Source organism: Sus scrofa, chromosome 12 (assembly GCF_054392235.1).
Source record: "Sus scrofa isolate SSC_HxYL_T2T_F1_AM1 chromosome 12, Sscrofa_HxYL_maternal_Yorkshire_Landrace_v2.0, whole genome shotgun sequence".
NCBI lineage: Eukaryota > Metazoa > Chordata > Mammalia > Artiodactyla > Suidae > Sus > Sus scrofa.
The window spans coordinates 21,685,111-21,704,473 of record NC_139394.1 but is presented as its reverse complement, the minus strand read 5'-3'; the positions used below and the strand labels follow the sequence as shown (position 1 = coordinate 21,704,473).

Below are 19,363 nucleotides of genomic sequence, written 5' to 3'. Positions count from 1 at the left end.
CGAGCCTGTACCATTTTTTAAGGCCTTTGTAAACCACCTTTGCTGTACATTTTTATGGGATCAATTGACCCTGGATTTAATATTTGCTAACATGGTATAAGCAGAGCCAAGTGGGATATCAAAGCCGAATTAGAATCTTTTGTGTGACTTTCTCTGAAATATATACATCATGAACACACTCAGTGAAGAAAAAGAGATATATTTGCTGTACCAGATATATAATTTATTAGACCTTGGTATACTAGTCCCCTTTCACAGAAAGTGCAAGTTGCAGGACTGTAGAGTTTAGGAGGTGAAATCATCTGAGAAGGGCAGATGGTTCTTCATCAGTCTTGGCAGCACTGAGATGGAGATAAGAGGCTTGCTGAAGGCCAAACCCAGGGCCAACTGGTCTTCCCATTTCTGGGGTCAAATTGATATTTCAGCAGCCTCAGCATAGAGATCAAGATCTTTCTAGTGTCGAATGGACTCAGATAGGTCTGTGAGGTCCAAATATTTGGTAACCCTTCAAAAGAAGTTGAATAAAAGTTTAAGAACGTGGTGGTGGTTCGGGGGTGGTTGAGGAGATAATTTCTTCGTGGATTGAGTTGGAAGTTGAAATTTCAAGTTGAAAATCTGCCACCTGGTTTTTAGCAGGTGGGCTCAGAGCAGGTGGGCTCACAGCAGGTGGGCTCAGAGCACTGGCAGCAGCAGGCTGGCAGGCAGCAGGACTGCCCACAGTAGGAGGGGCGGCAGCAGGACGCCTGGGCGTGGTGCAGCTGGCAGCAGGTGGGGGGCGTGCAGCTCACCACACAGCAAGGTGGCAGGACGGTGCCCTCCACGCGGCAGTCAGGGCGGCACCACCTGGTGCGGTAGCTCCGAGCTCCACTGCTACCCTCCTGGCCACCGCCAATGCCACCGCCAATGCCACCACCAATGCCACTGCCGATCTCACAGCCACTGGTCTGGCAGCAGCTGGTCTGGACACAGGTTGGCTGGCAGCAGCTGGTCTGGACGCAGGGTGGCTGGCAGCAGCTGGTCTGGACGCAGGGTGGCTGGCAGCAGCTGGTCTGGCTACAGGTTGATGGGCAGCAGCTAGTCTGGGAGCAGCTTGGCTGGCAGCAGCTGGAGCCACAGGTCCCACCGGTGGAGCAGATGGGAAATCCACAGAAGCTCGTGGAACAGCACATGGTGTCAGGAGCTGGGCTGAGAGTTGAGTTGCTTGGAGGAATTTTTGGGTTTTGACGGTGACTTCCACGTTGGGCCTTTTATAAGTCTTGACCCTCCTGCTGTTTACATAATGCTTAGCATCCTTTCCTTGTTTGTTTTAAAAGGACTTGTCTCTGAATGGTAATTGGCCTGTCCCTGTGTTGTTTGTTCAACCTCCAAAAGCTTTTAAAATTTAATTTTATTTGGTCTTTGGGTAGGATTCTTCACCATAGTCAAATAGTCATCCGCATTCATTGGGTACACAACCCCTAATTCTATATGTTTGTTAAAATTTTCTCATTGCCCAAAGAAGAATTGATGATTGCTTCACCTTTGAGTGTCAGCATTACTCAATGTTGACCCTTATAATTGAGCGCTTGGGTCTCACGGGACGGTTTGCTTCCTAGCTAGGCGGCCTCTCGTGTTAAATGCTGTCCATTCTCTGCTTTTCTCCTCTTGGCCTTGACTGTGAGGCTGGTCAGGCAGGGGTCCTCTCTTGAGGGCTCAGACACAGGTGAATGACTTGCTCCTGATAATCTTTTGGGAGCACTTCTTATGCACCCCAAAGGTTCTGAGATTTTTCACTTATCAATTCACTTCACTATCACAGCAGTTCTATAGGAGAGGTGTCATTGCCATTCCCAAGATCCATGTGAGAAAACCGAGCCACAAACAGACACAAACAGGGTGTCCAAAGTCACACCCACAAGTCTGAACCTGCTTCTGGAACCCACACCATCGGACTGCAGACTAAACCCTTTTATCCACTCTAGTCCCTTCCCTCTTTTCCAGGTAAGCAATTGTTGGAAGGAAAATCAACAGGTGAAAGAAAGCGGTGCCCACTTTGCCCACTTTTTTAGACTTTTTTTTAGAGTGAAGGGAAGACAGGCAGAACTTAGGGTGAGTAATAACACTGTTGGGTAGCGATTTTTTTTTAACTGCATACAAGCGCACTTCAAAGACATCTCAAGTCCTAAAAATAGTTACCCTCCTCGACGTATGACTTCATCTATGCTTTGATCTTAGGCTCTTCTATAGATTTAAATTTAAATATTCTTTTTTTTTGGGGGGGTGGCTTTTGTCTTTTTAGGGCCATACCTGCAGCATATGGAGGTTCTCAGGCTAAGGGTCGAATCAGAGCTACAGCTGCCACCCTCCAGCACAGCCACAGCAACGCCAGACCCAAGTCGCATCTGCAACCTACACCACAGCTCACGGCAACGCTGGATCCTTAATCCACTGAGGGAGGCCAGGGATCGAACCCGCAACCTCATGGTTCCTAGTCGGATTTGTTAACCACTGAGCCGTGATGGGAACTCCAGATTTAAATATTCTTAACTGCAGAAAAATCACACTCTTAGTGTATTCGTACCAGAGTAGGTGGCATACTATAGGACATTAGAGCTTCAGTGAGTAGTTTCTTGCAGAGGTTAGAAAGCAGTCCAATTAGCTGGAGAATTTACATAATTTCAGTGAGGCAGCCGATGAAGGTGAAGATGCAGGTTTGATTTAGGTACAATGAAAGGTGACCCGGTCTCCATGGAGTATGGATTCTTGCAGGGAACAGAAGTCAAAATGCCACTTGTGGGGTTTAAACCAGAACCCCAAGTGTTCATTGCGCCTTTCCAGGAACGACCAGCTTTGAGCTGAGATCATAACTCTAAGTCTGAATTAAGCCTTTTTGAATCCCACATCCGATTTGGTACGTTTCTTTGTGAATGTATTGCTGCTTCTCCTTAAACAAATCTGTAACACAGATGCTTTGATTAGCTACTTTTCCCACCTTGGAAGTTTGAAATATGTGGATCTGTCATTATTATGATCTCTGCAGCGATTTAATTCAGAGCAAAATTCAGCAGAAGTTTTATGCTAAACGGATTTTTCTCCCCATAAAAAGTTCAAATGTTTGAGGAGTTGAAATGCATATTGATTAGGGCACTGGAGATAATAGTCTTGTCTGTCATATTTCCATTTTTTAGTTTGCTTTTCCACTGTGGCACTGTGTGTGACATCTCCCTCAGGGCAAAAATTACCTCAATTTTCATGTTTCTGGTCTTTGGTTGCCCTTAGAGAATTATGAAGAGTAAGGTATAACCCACCGTGGCTCAGCAGGCTACGGACCCCACCAGTATCCATGAGGAGGCCGGTTCGATCCCTGGTCTCGCTCAGTGTATTAAGGATCCGGCATTGCTGTGGCTGTGGTGTAGGCAGCAGATGTGGCTCCCATTAGACCCCTAGCCTGGGAACTTCCACAGGCTGCAGGTGTGGCCCTAAAGAGCGACAAAACAAAACCCAAGAGTAAGGTATATTTGGGTTTTCCAGAGAAGCCTAAGTGCTGGGATCTATCTATTTATCTTCCTAGCTATTATCTTCCTTCTTTCCTTTCCTTTCCAATAAAATTAAAAGATAAAGTGTACAACTGAGTGGCATTTAGGGCATTCACAGTGTCGTGCAACTATCACATCTCTCTCCGGCTGCCAAACTTTTTCATCGCCCCAGAAGAACATCTAACAATTTTTAAAAATTTTTTTATGAACAAGCCATTTATTAAAGCCATTCTCTATGAGTCAGTTCCTCCAGAAATGCTCTCTGAAACCCAGGGTGGGGGCCCCCAGACTGTGCTCCAGTAATGGCCCTCCTGTCTCTGTCATTGTACTGTGTTCGTGTTCGTTAAAACAGGTGGTACCTACTGAGCAAACGCTCGATAAGACCCTGTACCACAGGGTCTTTCACCTGTCATCTCATTTAATCCTCAACATCTAACAGCTTTTAAGAATCCTTCCTCTTCTTCCCTACCTCCAGCCATTGATTCACCACTTTGATTTTATAACCACAGATTTCATCCATTAGAATGGAAGCTCCATTAAGTGTCTGTTATTTCATCCTTGCCTCTTTCTAGAATGCTGTCTGGAGATTCAACAAGAAGGGGGAGAGTGGATGCCAACATCATGTCCATTTACATACCCAACCTTGTAATGGACATGTATTTTCTACGTTGCAATTCATAAGAGAATTGTGCAGGTATTATAAAAACATCAAAAGAGTAGTAGAAATTCCCCTTCTTGATTTTTCTTTTTCTTTTGGCTTTTTAGGGCCGCACCCAGGGCGTATGGAAGTTCCCAGGGTAGGGGTAGAATCGGAGCCGCACCTGCCGGTCTACACCGCAGCCACAGCAATGCGGGATCCTAGCCACATCTGCCACTTATACCACAGCTCACCATAATTCTGGATCCTGAACCCACTGAGCGAGGCCAGGGATCAAACCTGCATCCTCCTGGATACTAGTTGAGCTTGTTACCACTGAGCCACAATGGGCCCCGCTTCCCTCATTTTTCAAAGTGTATTTTGAGCAACCTTAGCATTAACAACAAATGTGGGCAGGTAATAACCAGTGGAACCTGACAGCATATTCGCTGGTGATGCTAATGTTAGTTGCTAAGAAAGGCAGAGAGGATTCCATGGTGAAATCGTTTGGGGAGTGACGGTTATAGAAGTTCCTTTATTACAGGACGTCTCAGTCCCCTTTCTATTCCAATGTGCTGCATAAACCTCCAAGATGGTGACAGAGTTCCCGTCGTGGCTCAGGGGTTAACGAATCTGACTAGAACCATGAGGTTTCGGGTTCGATCCCTGGCCTTGATCAGTGGGTTAAGGATCCGGCGTTGCCGTGAGCTGTGCTGTGGGTTGTAGACGCAGCTTGGATCCCAAGTTGCTGTGGCTGTGGTGTAGGCTGGCGGCTACATCTCCGATTAGACCCCTAGCCTGGGAACCTCCATATGCCGAGGGTGAGGCCCTGGAAAAAGGCAAAAAAAGAAAAAAAAATGGTGACAGTGCATACAGCATTGTTTAACCATTGAATATTTTCTCCCCTTTGGGCATCTGAAGGGACTAATTGTCGGTGCGCCACCTCTTTAGAAAATGATCTGTGCCTGGAAGGACACTGCGAGTAATAAAACTCAACTCTCTCACTTTCCAGGTTAGAAACGAGTGTCCAGGCAGGGCAGGGACTTGCCCAGGAGTTCATGGATTTCGGGTTACAAAGTGGGGACCAGAACTCAGATGCCTTTGTACCTTATTTTTTTTTCTATGGCCACACCCACGGCATATGGAGGTTTGCAAGCTAGGGGTCGAATCGGGACTGTAGCCAGCCTACAACTGGAGCCACAGCAACACCAGATCCAAGCCACATCTGTGACCTACACCACAGCTCAGGCAACGCCGGATCCCCGACCCACCGAGCAAGGCCAAGGGGTCAAACTTGCGTCCTCATGGATACTAGTCAGATTCATTTCTGCTGAGCCACGATGGGAACTCCTGCACCTTATGTTAATAACTGTCTTTCCAATTATGTATTACCCTTTTATACCCTTGATGGCTGAAAGAATTGTCTGCAGAGTCATGTAGGAATGAACTAAATAGATTTGGCAACAGCTCAAGAAGCTAAATGACATACAATTCCTTTTCGTAACCAGTCTTCTGGAACCCCCGACCCATCAATTTCCGTGTGTGAGGATTTGGGGACATAGTTTCTAAATAGTGATGTATTCTTTTCATCACATATATGGCTGCAGAATATTGGACTATTTAATGACAAAACAAAGTAAACTACCTTTTAAAGGCCACTATTTAAAGCCCAACAGTAAAGAAAAACCATAGTGCTGTGCCACATTTATTGGCATTTTAAAAAATCCTAGTACCCCAGTATCGGTAAAAAATACCAAAGGAAAGAAAGCTGCAACAACGACTTCATCTCTGAAGAATGAAAAGTTTTATTAAATCCAAAACCAATGAGCTGTTGAAATATTCCCGGTGATAATTACAGTAAAGTATTAAGACATCTCTTTTCACATGGTAGGGCTTCTATTGATATCCAGGTCTATGAAATATTTTTGATCCTCTCTTATAAATCAATATCCATCTTAGGGAAATATCATAGCCATGTGACACAAGGTTGCAGGCTGGGCTATGGCTGTTAGAGCTCAGAAGTGTGTTGGGTCTCTGCACTGGCTAATATTGAAGGGCCGATTTGCTTAAGATTCTAGGCAGAAGAGGTTTTTAGCAGGTGGGCTCACAGCAGGTGGGCTCAGAGCACTGGCAGCAGCAGGCTGGCAGGCAGCAGGACTGCCCACAGTAGGAGGGGCGGCAGCAGGACGCCTGGGCGTGGTGCAGCTGGCAGCAGGTGGGGGGCGTGCAGCTCACCACGCAGCAAGGTGGCAGGACGGTGCCCTCCACGCGGCAGTCAGGGCGGCACCACCTGATGCGGTAGCTCCGAGCTCCACTGCTACCCTCCTGGCCAGAGCCAATGCCACCGCCAATGCCACCGCCAATGCCACTGCCGATCTCGCAGCCACTGGTCTGGCAGCAGCTGGTCTGGACGCAGGTTGGCTGGCAGCAGCTGGTCTGGACGCAGGGTGGCTGGCAGCAGCTGGTCTGGCTACAGGTTGATGGGCAGCAGCTAGTCTGGGAGCAGCTTGGCTGGCAGCAGCTGGAGCCACAGGTCCCACCGGTGGAGCAGATGGGAAATCCACAGAAGCTCGTGGAACAGCACATGGTGTCAGGAGCTGGGCTGAGAGTTGTGGTGCTTGCAGACGTTTCTGATTGAGATCTGCTTGTTCCACTCGGGCCTTTTATAGGCCTTGGCCAGTTCCTGTGTTTGTGACAGACAGCATTTTTATCTCCTTACTCTTTAAACAAGCTTTTCCAGGACCCTCTGATTGATCAAATACTGTGTTATTTTAAATATATTTCCAAATTGGTTTTTCCTTATTGCTCAACTAATACTCACCAAATGTGTTTGTCCTTGGTGGAAATAGTCATGTTTTGTTTTCAAACAATGCTGTAATTTCTCAAGCCTCAGCCTCTGTTTTGTGCTTATGATCACATCGCTTGTCACTCATTAGACAATGTGACTTAGGGGTCATATTCACCTAACTAACTCCTAGTCTCCAGGATAAAATTATGAACCATGAATTTTCCTTCATGTAAACCTATCTCTCCATCTTTTTAGATCATTAAGATTACAGTTTCTACAATCAGCCAGATAGAAACTCTGATAAACTCTGCATTCATAGGAGTTCATAGATCTTTCCAGAAATTAGATCTTTCCAATTTCTGTGCTCTCTCTTGCACTTCACACATTCAGACATGATAAATGAAGAAACATTTATCACTGAGGAGGGTATATGAAACAAAATCTGTTCCATTCCAATTTACTGTGGATATTTTGTTAGCACAAATTTAAAAGAAGAGCTAAAATTCATATCCAGAAATTAGGGGAAAATCATAAGAAATTTTAGGTATAACTGACATTTCTTATGAAGGATAAAAAGACACTGCTGTATGAATTATCTGGACATTTATTTCTTAAAGGTGGGATTCTTTTTCTTTTTCTTTTTTTTTTTGGTCACGCCCAAAGCATGTGGAAGTTCCCAGGCGAAAGATCAAACCCAAGCCACAGCAATGACAATGCTGGGTCCTTAACTGCTAAGCCACCAGGGAACTCCTCATTTTCAATTTATGTCATTTTATGTAACTACAACTTATTTCCTATGAAAGAATGACACTAGACCAAAGATCATGACAACTGAATTTATGGAGGGGAACCAATCAAAGAAAAAGTAGGAATTATGAAATACCTTTTCCAATCATAGTCTTATAGGTAGGTTAGGGAATGGAGGAACAAATATAATTCAATAAGCGTAAGTGCAAAGAGATTAAGATAAATTTCAACAAAATAAAAATTGAAACAATTCCTGGTGGTTGTTAAAGAAAAGAAGGTGATTTTCGTGTAGAAGTTTAGGGTTATGTGGGAGAAAATGAAAAAAGTAGTGGCCAAAAGAAAACATTATTTCTACTTGTGTAGGTTTATTCTTGCCTTCCAAGCATAAATAGAAGTTCATAGTTAGCTTTTATGAGGTAGAGGGATTGGTTTGGACAGTGATAGAATTATATTACAGTGTGATTCATGCCAGTGTCCAATAAAGACATTCATGTCAGATGGTAACCATGACTACAGGTATGAAGTTGAAAGATGGTTAGGGTAGTCACCAAATGTTAGAGATCAAAAACTTAATAAACCATCTTGCCCAACAATTTAATTTCATAGGTGTAGAAACTGACATCATTCTTTTTTTATAAATAGCGCATGTTTATTAAATCTTAGTAAGCATGGGGTACTAAAGGATTATTAGAAGGCAAGACCCAATCTGCCTGCCTCCTATCTTGCTCTAGTGCACAAATCAGCATGGTACCCGTAGGCCAGATTTATTGTCAAAAAGAGGGAAACAGAATCATTCGGTCTCAAAGTTTTAAATTGGAACATTGGTATTGTGGTGTGGACTACAATTTTAATTTCCTCTTTGCAGCAGCTGATGTTAGAATACTCTTGAGCCTGGGATTGGCTGCACTTTGGAGATGTAAGTGACTTGCTCCATTCTCACAGCCAGTATGCAGCTAGAAAAGCTGGGTATAAAACACCTAGCCCTCATTCCTAGATCAGTTTGTTGTATTTATAACCCACTGCCTTCCAAGATCAATAGAAATCAGCAAAACTCATTGTTTTCTGTGCTTTTTCCCCTAACATTTTATAATAGCTCAAGAGTAGAAATATCAGTGGTGGCAGAATACACTATAGAGCTATGGTTTCAAATGCACAGCAAGTCAGCGTAGATTTTTTAAAATTCTAGAGATTAAGCCCTTGTCAGTTGCATCATTTGAAACTATTTTCTCCCATTCTGTAAGTTGTCTTTTTGTTTTCTTTTGGGTTTCCTTTGCTGTGCAAAAGCTTTTCAGTTTGATGAGGTCCCATGGGTTTATTTTTGCTCTAATTTCTATTGCTTTGGGAGACTGACCTGAGAAAATATTCATGATGTTGATGTCAGAGAGTGTTTTGCCTATGTTTTCTTCTAGGAGTTTGATGGTGTCCTGTCGTATATTTAAGTCTTTCAGCCATTTGGAGTTTATTTTTGTGCATGGTGTGAGGGTGTGTTCTAGAATATATAAGCAACTTATACAACTCAACAGCAAAAAAACCAATCAATCAATGGAAAAATGGGCAAAAGACCTGAATAGACATTTCTCCAAAGAAGATATACAGATGGCCAACAAACACATGAAAAAATGCTCCACATCGCTGATTATAAGAGAAATGCAAATCAAAACTACCATGAGATACCACCTCACACCAGTCAGAATGGCCATCCTTAATAAATCCACAAATAACAAGTGCTGGAGGGGCTGTGGAGAAAAGGGAACCCTCCTGCACTGTTGGTGGGAATGTAAACTGGTACAGCCACTATGGAGAACAGTTTGGAGATACGTTAGAAATCTATACATAGACCTTCCATATGACCCTGCAATCCCACTCTTGGGCATCTATCCAGACAAAGCTCTACTTAAAAGAGACACATGCACCCGCATGTTCATTGCAGCACTATTCACAATAGCCAGGACATGGAAACAATCCAAATGTCCATCGACAGAGGATTGGATTCGGAAGATGTGGTATATATACACGATGGAATACTACTCAGCCATAAAAAAGGATGACATCATGCCATTTGCAGCAACATGGATGGAACTCGAGAATCTCATACTGAGTGAAATGAGCCAGAAAGACAAAGACAAATACCATATGATATCACTTATAACTGGAATCTAATATCCAGCACAAATGAACATCTCCTCAGAAAAGAAAATCATGGACTTGGAGAAGAGACTTGTGGTTGCCTGATGGGAGGGGGAGGGAGTGGGAGGGATCGGGAGCTTGGGCTTATCAGTCACAACCTAGAATAGATTTACAAGGAGATCCCGCTGAATAGCATTGAGAACTATGTCTAGATACTCATGTTGCAACAGAAGAAATGGTGGGGGAAAAACTGTAATTGTAACGTATACATGTAAGGATAACCTGACCCCCTTGCTGTACAGTGGGAAAATAAAATTAAAAAAAAAAATTCTTTTAAGCATCTCTGGCCAGAAGAATTCCTATAGAGTGGCAATACCATGCTGATTTGTGCACTAGAGCAAGATAGGAGGCAGACAGATTGGGTCTTGCCTTCTAATAATCCTTTAGTACCCCATGATTTTATCCCTAATTAATTCCTGTTTCCTACCTTCAGATGATTTAATACTCCCTCTAGGTTTCTATGTCTGCCATATTCTTTGTGTCTTCTTTATTCCATGGTCATCATCTAAGTTAACTCTCACAGGCTATCAGTTGGACCAGGATAATGGCCTCTTGGTTTGTTACTGTATAGTCATTATAGGTCTAGCCTTTGGCCTTTTATTTTTATAAGCAGCTACCAGAAGAATCATCCTTATGCCCAAGTCTTGTTATGCATTCCTCTGCCCCAAGTGTGCCAACAGTTCTTTGGTGCTTATATTTTTGCATTAAGGGCATCCTCCTTTGGCTAGTATTCAAAGTACACAAAATTTCCAAATTCATCTTTCATTATTAGTCTACATGTACCCAGGGCTCCCAGTCAAACGATCTCTGAACAACTCCATGTACGTTTGTGCATACCATTTCCATGATTAAGAATGCCGTCTTCCCAACAAATCTGCACATTTAATCTTAAGCCCCATGAACTGTTAGCTTCTTTCAATCTTTTTTGTTCTCCCCAATGAATAGCAACTTCTCTGTGGACACCAGACCATGTGTTGTATTTTTTTTCCATACTCTAATTTTTTTTTTTTTTTTTTTGGTCTTTTTAGAGCCACAGCCACAGCATATGGAGGTTCCCACGCTAGGGGTGGAATCAGAGCTGTAGCTGTCGGCCTACACCACAGCCACAGTAACACGAGATCCGAGCTGCATTTGAGACCTACACCACAGCCACAGTAACACAAGATCTGAGCTGCATCTGTGACCTACACCACAGCTCACAGCAATGCTGGATCCTTAACCCACTGAGGAAGGCCAGGGATGGAACCTGCGTCCTCATGGATACTCGTCCAGATTCGTTTCTGCTGAGCCACGGTGGGAACTCCCTCCATACTCTGATCTGTAGGTGAGTTGTTGTGAATTTGATTCATCTCCCTAGGAGTTTCTTGGACAGGGGAACATTTTAAACTCAATTTTAAATTCTGTTGTGTACCATACAGTCTATGGCTCACAGATGGTAGACAATCAGTGCATTTTTATTAGGTCTACGTTTAATGAAAAAAAAAAAATGAGAATAAATAAGTAAAACCAAAGCTGTGGTTGCCAGGCCAAAAAAAGAGAAGTTTATTAGAAAACGATCATGCTGCAAGACTTAAGATCTCAGAGGGGAAGAAGAAGTTGTTGCTGTTCCTTGAGAACAGCCCAAGGCTTAATGGGTGAATCTGGATCCTTTTCAACTCCTGGTTGATTTGGGGTCTTGATGGTTCAGGGCAAGAAGTTTGTCAGGTAGAGAAATGAGAGTAGAACTTTTTCAGAAGGTTGGTTGTTTGCTCCTGGCAGTCCGTGCGTGGCTCAGCAGCAAGAGGGGAAGGTCCTGCAGACAGTGCGGCAGGGGGCGGGCTGGCAGCAGGGCGGGCGGCAGCACGGGGACTGCACAGACACCGGCCGGCAGCACGGGGTGGCCCAGCAGCACGGGCGGCAGACCACGGCCTGGCAAGACGAGGGGCAGCAGGTGATGGGGCGGCAGCATCCCTCCTGCAGGCTGCACGGGTCGCAGCAGACAGGGCGGCGGCAGGGCTCGCAGATGGAGCGCGTGTAGCGGGGCGCGCAGGTCACGGGGCGGCACACGGTGGTCTGGCAGGACACGGGGCGGCAGCAGCAGGGGTCGCGCTGGCAGCAGGGCTGGGCGCAGCAGGAGCCGGTCATGGTGGTGCCTGGGGCTGAGTCGTGTGGAGCTGGTGAGAGGAGCGGAGGGTTCTCAGGTGTGACTGTCCTCCTCCTGCCCCAGGCCCTTTATATACCTGGCCCGGTGCTCATGAACCCCTCTTGTTTATCTTTTGGCCAATTAAGTAGAAACTTGTTTTGACTCGTGGCTGCATTGCTGGTGACATACTCATGGTCTCGTTAAAGCACATTTTCTGCTTCCTCCCTATGAATGTATTCATGCCGTTCATCATCAAAATCTAAGTATTTGGGGCCATTTGGGGGTGATGACAGCTCTTGATGCTTATTTTGAGTAGATGGCGTGTGACAAACCCTGGCCAAAATGGTCCTACATGAGCTGCAGTATTTGCAGAAATTACACACAAGGGGGTTTCTAGAGCCCTGACTACTTCCTATCCATCACCCCCAAAAATCCCCTGAAAAGCCTACCTGCGAGTCAGACGGGTGTGGATATCGCTTTGAATGGGGTGGCATAGGATAGTTACACAGGTCTTGTAGAAGTCCCAGAAGGGGACCATAGACAGGGAAACTTAGGGACCTTGGGGAGACCAATGTAAGTTCATGGTCCCTCAAGAAAGCCAGCAGAACGTGGTGGAATGAAGCAGGCTTGCTTCACTATAAAACCATAAATAAAAGCACGAGATAGGCCTCAGGACATTAAGTAAAAGATAAAATGAGACCTGTATTCAAGTTCACAAGATAATGATCCTTAGGACCAAGGACAGGAGTTTAAGAGAAAGATGACATTCCAGAGTAGGGGACCCTCATATATGGAATCCAGAGCCGATTCAACATATTTTAGCATATGCCACCACCTTTCTGCTGATTTGAATAAGCGGCTTGACAGTCCTAGTCTGACGTCTTACCAGGTGCCAAGGGAGCTCTTTTCTCCCTCCCCTCTTTCCTTGGATTATAAAAATGTAGCCCACCTCATCCTCCGGGCAGAGCTTCCTAGCCTGCCTGCTTGTCTGTCTCACAGGCGTCCTATCTTAATAAATCTATCTCTCGCCTATCATATTCTCTCTTACTGAATTCCTTCTGGGCCGAACCACAAAGAACCTGAACCTCAGTTAAGTCCAGACACTGGGTGAGTGATTCTAATTTAAAAAACCCCGGGTTCAAGTCCCAATCGGGGTTCTCCCTAGGTTCGAGTCAGAGGTGTTTTCAGTTTCAACCTGATAAATGAAATGTACATGCCCTGAATAAGCCCGCAGCTCATATGCTTGTATTGGAAAAGAAAAAATTTACTTTTATAAACCAAGTTAAGTATTAGAATTAAAAAATCCAAGACTGCTCTCCGTTTCATTTTTTTTTTTTTTCTTTTCTTTTTTTCCAGTTCAGGTTGTGGCAATTCTGGCCTTTCTGGTCACAGAGTGCTGATTATATCTCCAAGGCATGACTTTTTTTTTTTTTTAACTTGCCTTCCTTGTAAAGAATCATGTAATGAGAATTTTTTTTTTTTTCTTCGTATCTCTTGACATGGATGCTCCAACCAGAAAATGACAGGATGGAGGTTTTTTCCAACAAACATGGAAAACATATACCCTGTGCAGAGAGGGGTGGGTGGAGAGGCTATGCAGCTGTTCCGTGATGGCACAGCTGGAAGTGTGACTGCTGGACAGGCTTCCTTGGGCATCATTGCCACGGGCAGTTGAGGAATTGCCTGGGGGAAACAGAAATGGTCTCCTTCTTTCAGCTTTACTCTCCTGATTATTCACCAGACCAGCGTTTGGATCACTTTAGAATCATTCGCATTATTTAAAAGAATGTGCTGCAGGCCCCAGAAGCTAAAGCTCCCTCAACGGAATTTCAAACATAATTTCAAAACTTTAAAGTCATGTAAATTGACTGAACATAGAGTCACAACTGGGGAAACAGAGGAGGAAGAAATAAAGCAGAACCTCATTGAGGAAGACTCTTAACTCTGTCTCTCTGTGGTCCATGGACACTCGTGATTTTTTTTCTTTTTTCTTTTCTTTTTTTTTTTTTTTTTTGCTTTTTAGGGCATATGGTAGTTCCCAGGCTACAGGTCAAATCAGAGCTGCCGCTGCCAGCCTACGAACAGAGCCGCTGCAGTGCAGAATCTGAGCCACCTCTTCGACCTATACCACAGCTCACGGCAACGCCGGATCCTTAACCCACTGAGCGAGGCCAGGGATCAAACCCTCATTCTCATGGATCCTAGTCAGATTCATTTCCACTGTGCCGCCGCAGGAACTCCCTCATGATTTTTTTCAAAGCAGAAACCAGAACCTAAATAAAAGCTTGTATCTTCTGCTCTTTTTTCCCTTTTTCCCAGCTTCATTGAGACATAATTGACATAGCATGGTGGGTAATGTTTAAGGTGTGCTTGGTCAGGTTAATACATGGCAAAATGTTGACCACAATAAGGTTAGTTAATATGTCCCTCGCCTGAATTAATTATCCTTTTGTTGTTGTTATGATGAGAGCATTAAAAATCTATTCTCATAGCACGTTTCAAGTATACAGTATACAGCTGACCCTTGAACAGCATGGGTTTGAACTGCATGAACCCACTTATCAGCAGATATTTTTTCACTTATAGGCAGATTTTTTTCAATAGTAAATGCTCCGGTACCACACAGACAGTGGTTGGTGTCATCATAGATATGGAGGGAATGCAAATAGAGAGGAACCATGGAAATGGAGCCTTGACCATGGAGGATAGAGTCTAAGTTATACTCAGAGTTTTGACTGTGCAGAGGATCAGGGCCCCAACCCCCAAGCGTGCAAGGTCAACTGCAGTATTATTTCCTAGAGTCACCATGACCTACATCAGAATGTATTCATCTTATAACTGAAAGTTTTTATCCTTTGGCCAGCATCTCCCCGTCTCTCCTACCCCTCAGGCCCTTTCTACTCCGTTACTCTGAGTTTGATATTTTTGATTCCACCTATAAGGGAGGTCATACAATATTTGTCTTTCTCTTTCTGACTTACTTCATTTAGCCTAATGCCTTCAAGGTCCATCCATGTTGTCCCAGAGGCTTCTTCGGATGGCTAAATTATATATAGAAAACATTTTATTTGTCCGTTCATCTGTGTTGGGACATTTATGTTGTTTCAATGTCTTGCCTGTTATGCACAACGCTGTAATGAACACGGGAGGGCAGATAGCTTTTAGAAATAATGATTTCATCTCCTTTCAGTGGGATTGCTAGATCATAGGGTAGTTCTATTTTTAATTTTTTGAAGACCTTCCATATATTCCTTAGTAGCCATACCAATTTACATCCCTACCAACAGTGTACCAAGCTTCATCCATTCCCTAGACAAGAGAGTGCATATGCCAATCCCACACTCCCAATCCATGCCTCCCCACCCCCTACCTTTTCTCTTTGGTAAGTCTAAGTTTGTTTTCAAAGTCTGTGAGTCTATTTCTGTTTATAAATAAGTTCACTTATATCCCTCCTTAGATTCCACGTATAAATGGTAACACATGATATTTGTCTTTCTCTGTCTGACATACTTCATAAATGAAGTATAATTATGCTAAAGCATAATAATCTCTAGGTCCATTCTTGTCTGCAAATGACATGATTTCATTCTTTTTTATGGCTGAGTAATATTCCATTGTATATATGTACCACAGTTTCTTTATCCATTCCTCTGTAGATGGACATTTAGGATGCTTCCATGTCTTGGCTATTGTAAATAGTGCTGCAATGAAGATTGGGGTGCATGTATAGTGGTTGTACCAATATACATTCCCACCAACATGTAGGACAATTCCCTTTTCTCCACATCCTTTCCAACATTTATTATCTCGTCTTTTTGATAATATCCATTTTAAGAGGTGTGAGGTGCTATCACATTATGGTTTTGATTTGCATTTCCCTGGTGATTAATGATGCTGAACACCTTTTCCTATGCTTCTTGACCACCCCTATGTCTTCTTTGAAAAAAAAAGTCTACAAATCTGATATTTCTTTTTTTTTTTTAATCATTATTCTTTTTATTTTTTCTTCTATCTCTCTCTCTCTTTTTTTTTTTTTTTGTCTTTTTAGGGCTGCATCTCAGCATATGGAGGTTCCCAAGCTAGGGGTCTAATCATAGCTATAGCAGCCAGTCTACACCACAGACACAGCAATGCAGGATCTGAGCCGCATCTGTGACCTACACCACAGCCAGGGATCAAACTGGAGGCCAGGGATCGAACCTGCGTCCTCATGGATACTAGTCAGATTCATTTCCACTGAGCCATGATGGGAACGCCAATCCTCTGATATTTTTAAAGTGAATTGGTTTTTTGTTTTGTTGCTGTTTAGTTGTAGGAGTTCCTTATATTCTTTGGATATTAACTGCTTATCAGATATAGTTTGAGAATATTTTTTCCCATTTGGTAGGTTGCCTTTTCATTTTGTTGGTCATTTCTTTTGCTGTGTAGATGCTTTGTAGTTTGAGAGTCCCACTTGTTGATTTTTGCTTTTGTTGCTTATGATTTGCTCAAGTCAGATTGTCTCTTTTTTTATATGAAATAGCTTTTTAAAATTGTTTTGTTGTAGTTGATTCACAATGTTCTGTTGCTGTACAGCAACCCGATCCAGATACATATATATATATATATATATATATATATATATTCTTTTTCTCACATTATCCTCCATCATTTTCCATCACAAGTGGCTAGATATAGTTCCTTATTCTATACAGCAGGATCTCATTGCTTACCCACTCTAAATGCAATAGTTTGCATCTACCAACCCCAAACTCCCAGTCCATCCCATTCCCTCCCCCACCCCACCTTAGCAACCACAAGTCTTTTCTCCATGTCCATGAGTTTTTGTTTTTGATTTTTTTTTTTCTGTAGATAGGTTCATTTGAAGGCACATCATCTCTTAATCAGTGTTTCCCAATGCTGGGGGTGGGGTGTCTTCATAATGATCATATTTTGTGCAAAGAGAACCTCTTTGGAGGATAACCTCAGTTAAGAAGACTAATTTCTCTACTCCAAATACTTCTAATCCAAAATTATTCTTAAAAGATTTTTCCTTCCTCTTTACAAATAGCCCCCAAAATAGCCACAAGTGCTTCAGTAAGCAATGCTGGTGCTTATTCAGTCTAAGATACTCATCCTACTCCATAACCAAGTTTCATTTCCAGGAAGAAAATACATGGGTCATGTCTGAATAATTCATGTCACTGAGCTCTATGATTTGACACTGGTGGCAAGTCATATGCTATTTTCTAAAGCCACTTATCCTGAAACCAGACAACACTCATTGAAAATTTTGCCACTTACTATGTGTCCTTGAGCCTTGAGGGCTAATAATAGAAATATGTCAAGGCTGTTGTGAGGATAAAATGAGCTCATAAATGTCAAGCACTAAGAACAGTGCCTGGCGCTTAGTAAGTGTCTTGTATTTTTTTGGGGGGGGGGGTTCGGACTTTTTGTTGTTTAAGGCTGCATCCGTGGCATATGGAGGTTCCCAGGCTAGGGGTCCAGTTGGAGCTGTAGCCACCAGCCTACACCATAGCCACACCAGATCTGAGCTGCTTCTGTGAACTATACCACAGCTCATGGCAACATCAGATCCTTAACCTACTGAGTGAGGCCAAGGATCGAACTTGCAACCTCATGGTTCCTAGTCAGATTTGTTTCTCCTTCGCCATGACAGGAACTCTGGATTTGTTAGTAAATATATTTTAATAGGTCATGTTACATTGGTGCCATATAAACTCTAAAGTTTGAATTTAGAACAAAGATGAATGTATCTGATATGGCCGGCAGCCAGTTTTCTGCTCAGTCACCATATTAAATAAGATTATGCAGTGAGAGTTTCACTAATAACATAAAATGAAAATATCTTGAAGGAAGATATAAAGCTTCCTCTATTTGGAGTTCCCATTGTGGCTCAGCAGAAACGAATCCGACTTGTGACTATGAGGTCTCAGATTCGATCCTTGGCCTCACTTAGTGGGTTAAGGATTCAGTCGGTACTGCAGTGAGCTGTGGGGTAGGTTACAGACATGGCTTGGATCTGGCATTGCTATGGCTGTGGTGTGGGCCAGCAGCTACAGCTCCAATTGGACCCCTAACCTGGGAACCTCCATGTGCTGCTGGTGCAGCCCTAAAAGGACAAAAAAATAAAAAATAAAAATGACAGGACAATTGCATGAGGTTTCCTATTAGCTTTGCAATCTTCAGCTTTTTTTTTTTTTTGCATTTTTAAGGCTTTATTGAAGTATAGTTGATTTACAATGTTGTGATAATTTCTGCTGTGCCACAAAATGATTCAGTTATACATGTACACACATCCACTTTCTTTCAGATTCTTTTCCCACATAGATTATCACAGAATATTGGGTAGAGTTCTCCGTGCTCTACAGCAGCTCCCTGTTTAACTATGTTTAACCATTTCGGGTACTTCCTTTATATTTATATTGCTTCAATTATCTGCTACTTGCCTTATTTCTTATGTATATCTCATCTCCATGAGTAGATTATAATCATTTGCAGCAGGGACCCGCTTTTCTTCCTTTGTATTTCCTCAGGGTGGTCAACTCAGTGTCTTATTCATAATAGATGTTCAATACATATGTGTAGATGGATAGTGATTGATTAGTTTGCTTGCAAAATGCCATCAAAGCCCAATTCCTGTGCACAAAGCTGAGCAGCCCTTGAAAGCCAGTATAGATTGAATATCTACACAAGCTGACATTGCAAATAACATTCAGAATCACAAGGAGACCTGTACACACAGAAGGGAGCGCATTATCAGAGGAGGCAGTTGTACTTGGTCAGAGAGTACAAGTTCCTGGGCAGAGGAACACGTATCGATCCTACCAAGAGGACGTGTTTGGCTTAAAGGCTTAAGGTTGGGGGGCTTGCATCCTCCCGGGTCTTTTCTGAACATCAGTGATTACGACTGCATTATAATTATATTGGTAAGAAACTTATATGAACTTTCATTACTTCTTGTTCTTTGGCTTCAAGATACAGTGACTGGCTAGATGCCCACCCAAGCGTTCTTCCCCCTCTCACCTACTGGGCTTAAAATGTGTGAATTCAGCAAATGAGCACTCGGACTCCTTCCTGGCCACCGTTGAGGGACATTTCTTAGGTACCTGCCATGTGTCTAGAACTCTGGGCACAAGTGACGCTATATGGTGAGGATATTAGAGCCAGGCAGGTGCCCCTTGCTTACTCTGCTACTGTTCCCTGTACGTGCCATTTGTGGTAATAAGGACACCACCCAGACTTAAGTTATTTTCAAGAACAATTGAAGAGGATTATTACAATATGGAATCTGAACTATGACACAGATGAACTTATTTATAAAATAGAAACAGACTCACAGACATAAGAAAACAAACGAATGGTTA

General features: G+C 43.2%; 3 protein-coding genes across 3 annotated transcripts; all 3 read right to left on the bottom strand.

The window, feature by feature from the left end:
- Positions 1-201: 201 nt before the first annotated feature.
- Positions 202-1,216, bottom strand: LOC100523275 (keratin, high-sulfur matrix protein, B2A). The gene has a single exon (XM_003131478.6). It carries the CDS (start codon positions 1,167-1,169, stop codon positions 630-632), a length of 540 nt encoding a protein of 179 aa, XP_003131526.4. The 5' UTR covers positions 1,170-1,216; the 3' UTR covers positions 202-629.
- Positions 1,217-5,933: 4,717 nt separating this feature from the next.
- LOC100523088 (keratin-associated protein 9-3) lies at positions 5,934-6,784 on the bottom strand. The gene has a single exon (XM_005668845.4). The coding sequence runs from the start codon at positions 6,736-6,738 to the stop codon at positions 6,244-6,246; it is 495 nt and encodes a 164-aa protein (XP_005668902.3). The 5' UTR covers positions 6,739-6,784; the 3' UTR covers positions 5,934-6,243.
- A 4,608-nt stretch (positions 6,785-11,392) lies between these two features.
- LOC100518930 (keratin-associated protein 2-2) lies at positions 11,393-12,062 on the bottom strand. The gene has a single exon (XM_021067007.2). The coding sequence runs from the start codon at positions 11,996-11,998 to the stop codon at positions 11,645-11,647; it is 354 nt and encodes a 117-aa protein (XP_020922666.1). The 5' UTR covers positions 11,999-12,062; the 3' UTR covers positions 11,393-11,644.
- Between the last annotated feature and the right edge of the window lie 7,301 nt (positions 12,063-19,363).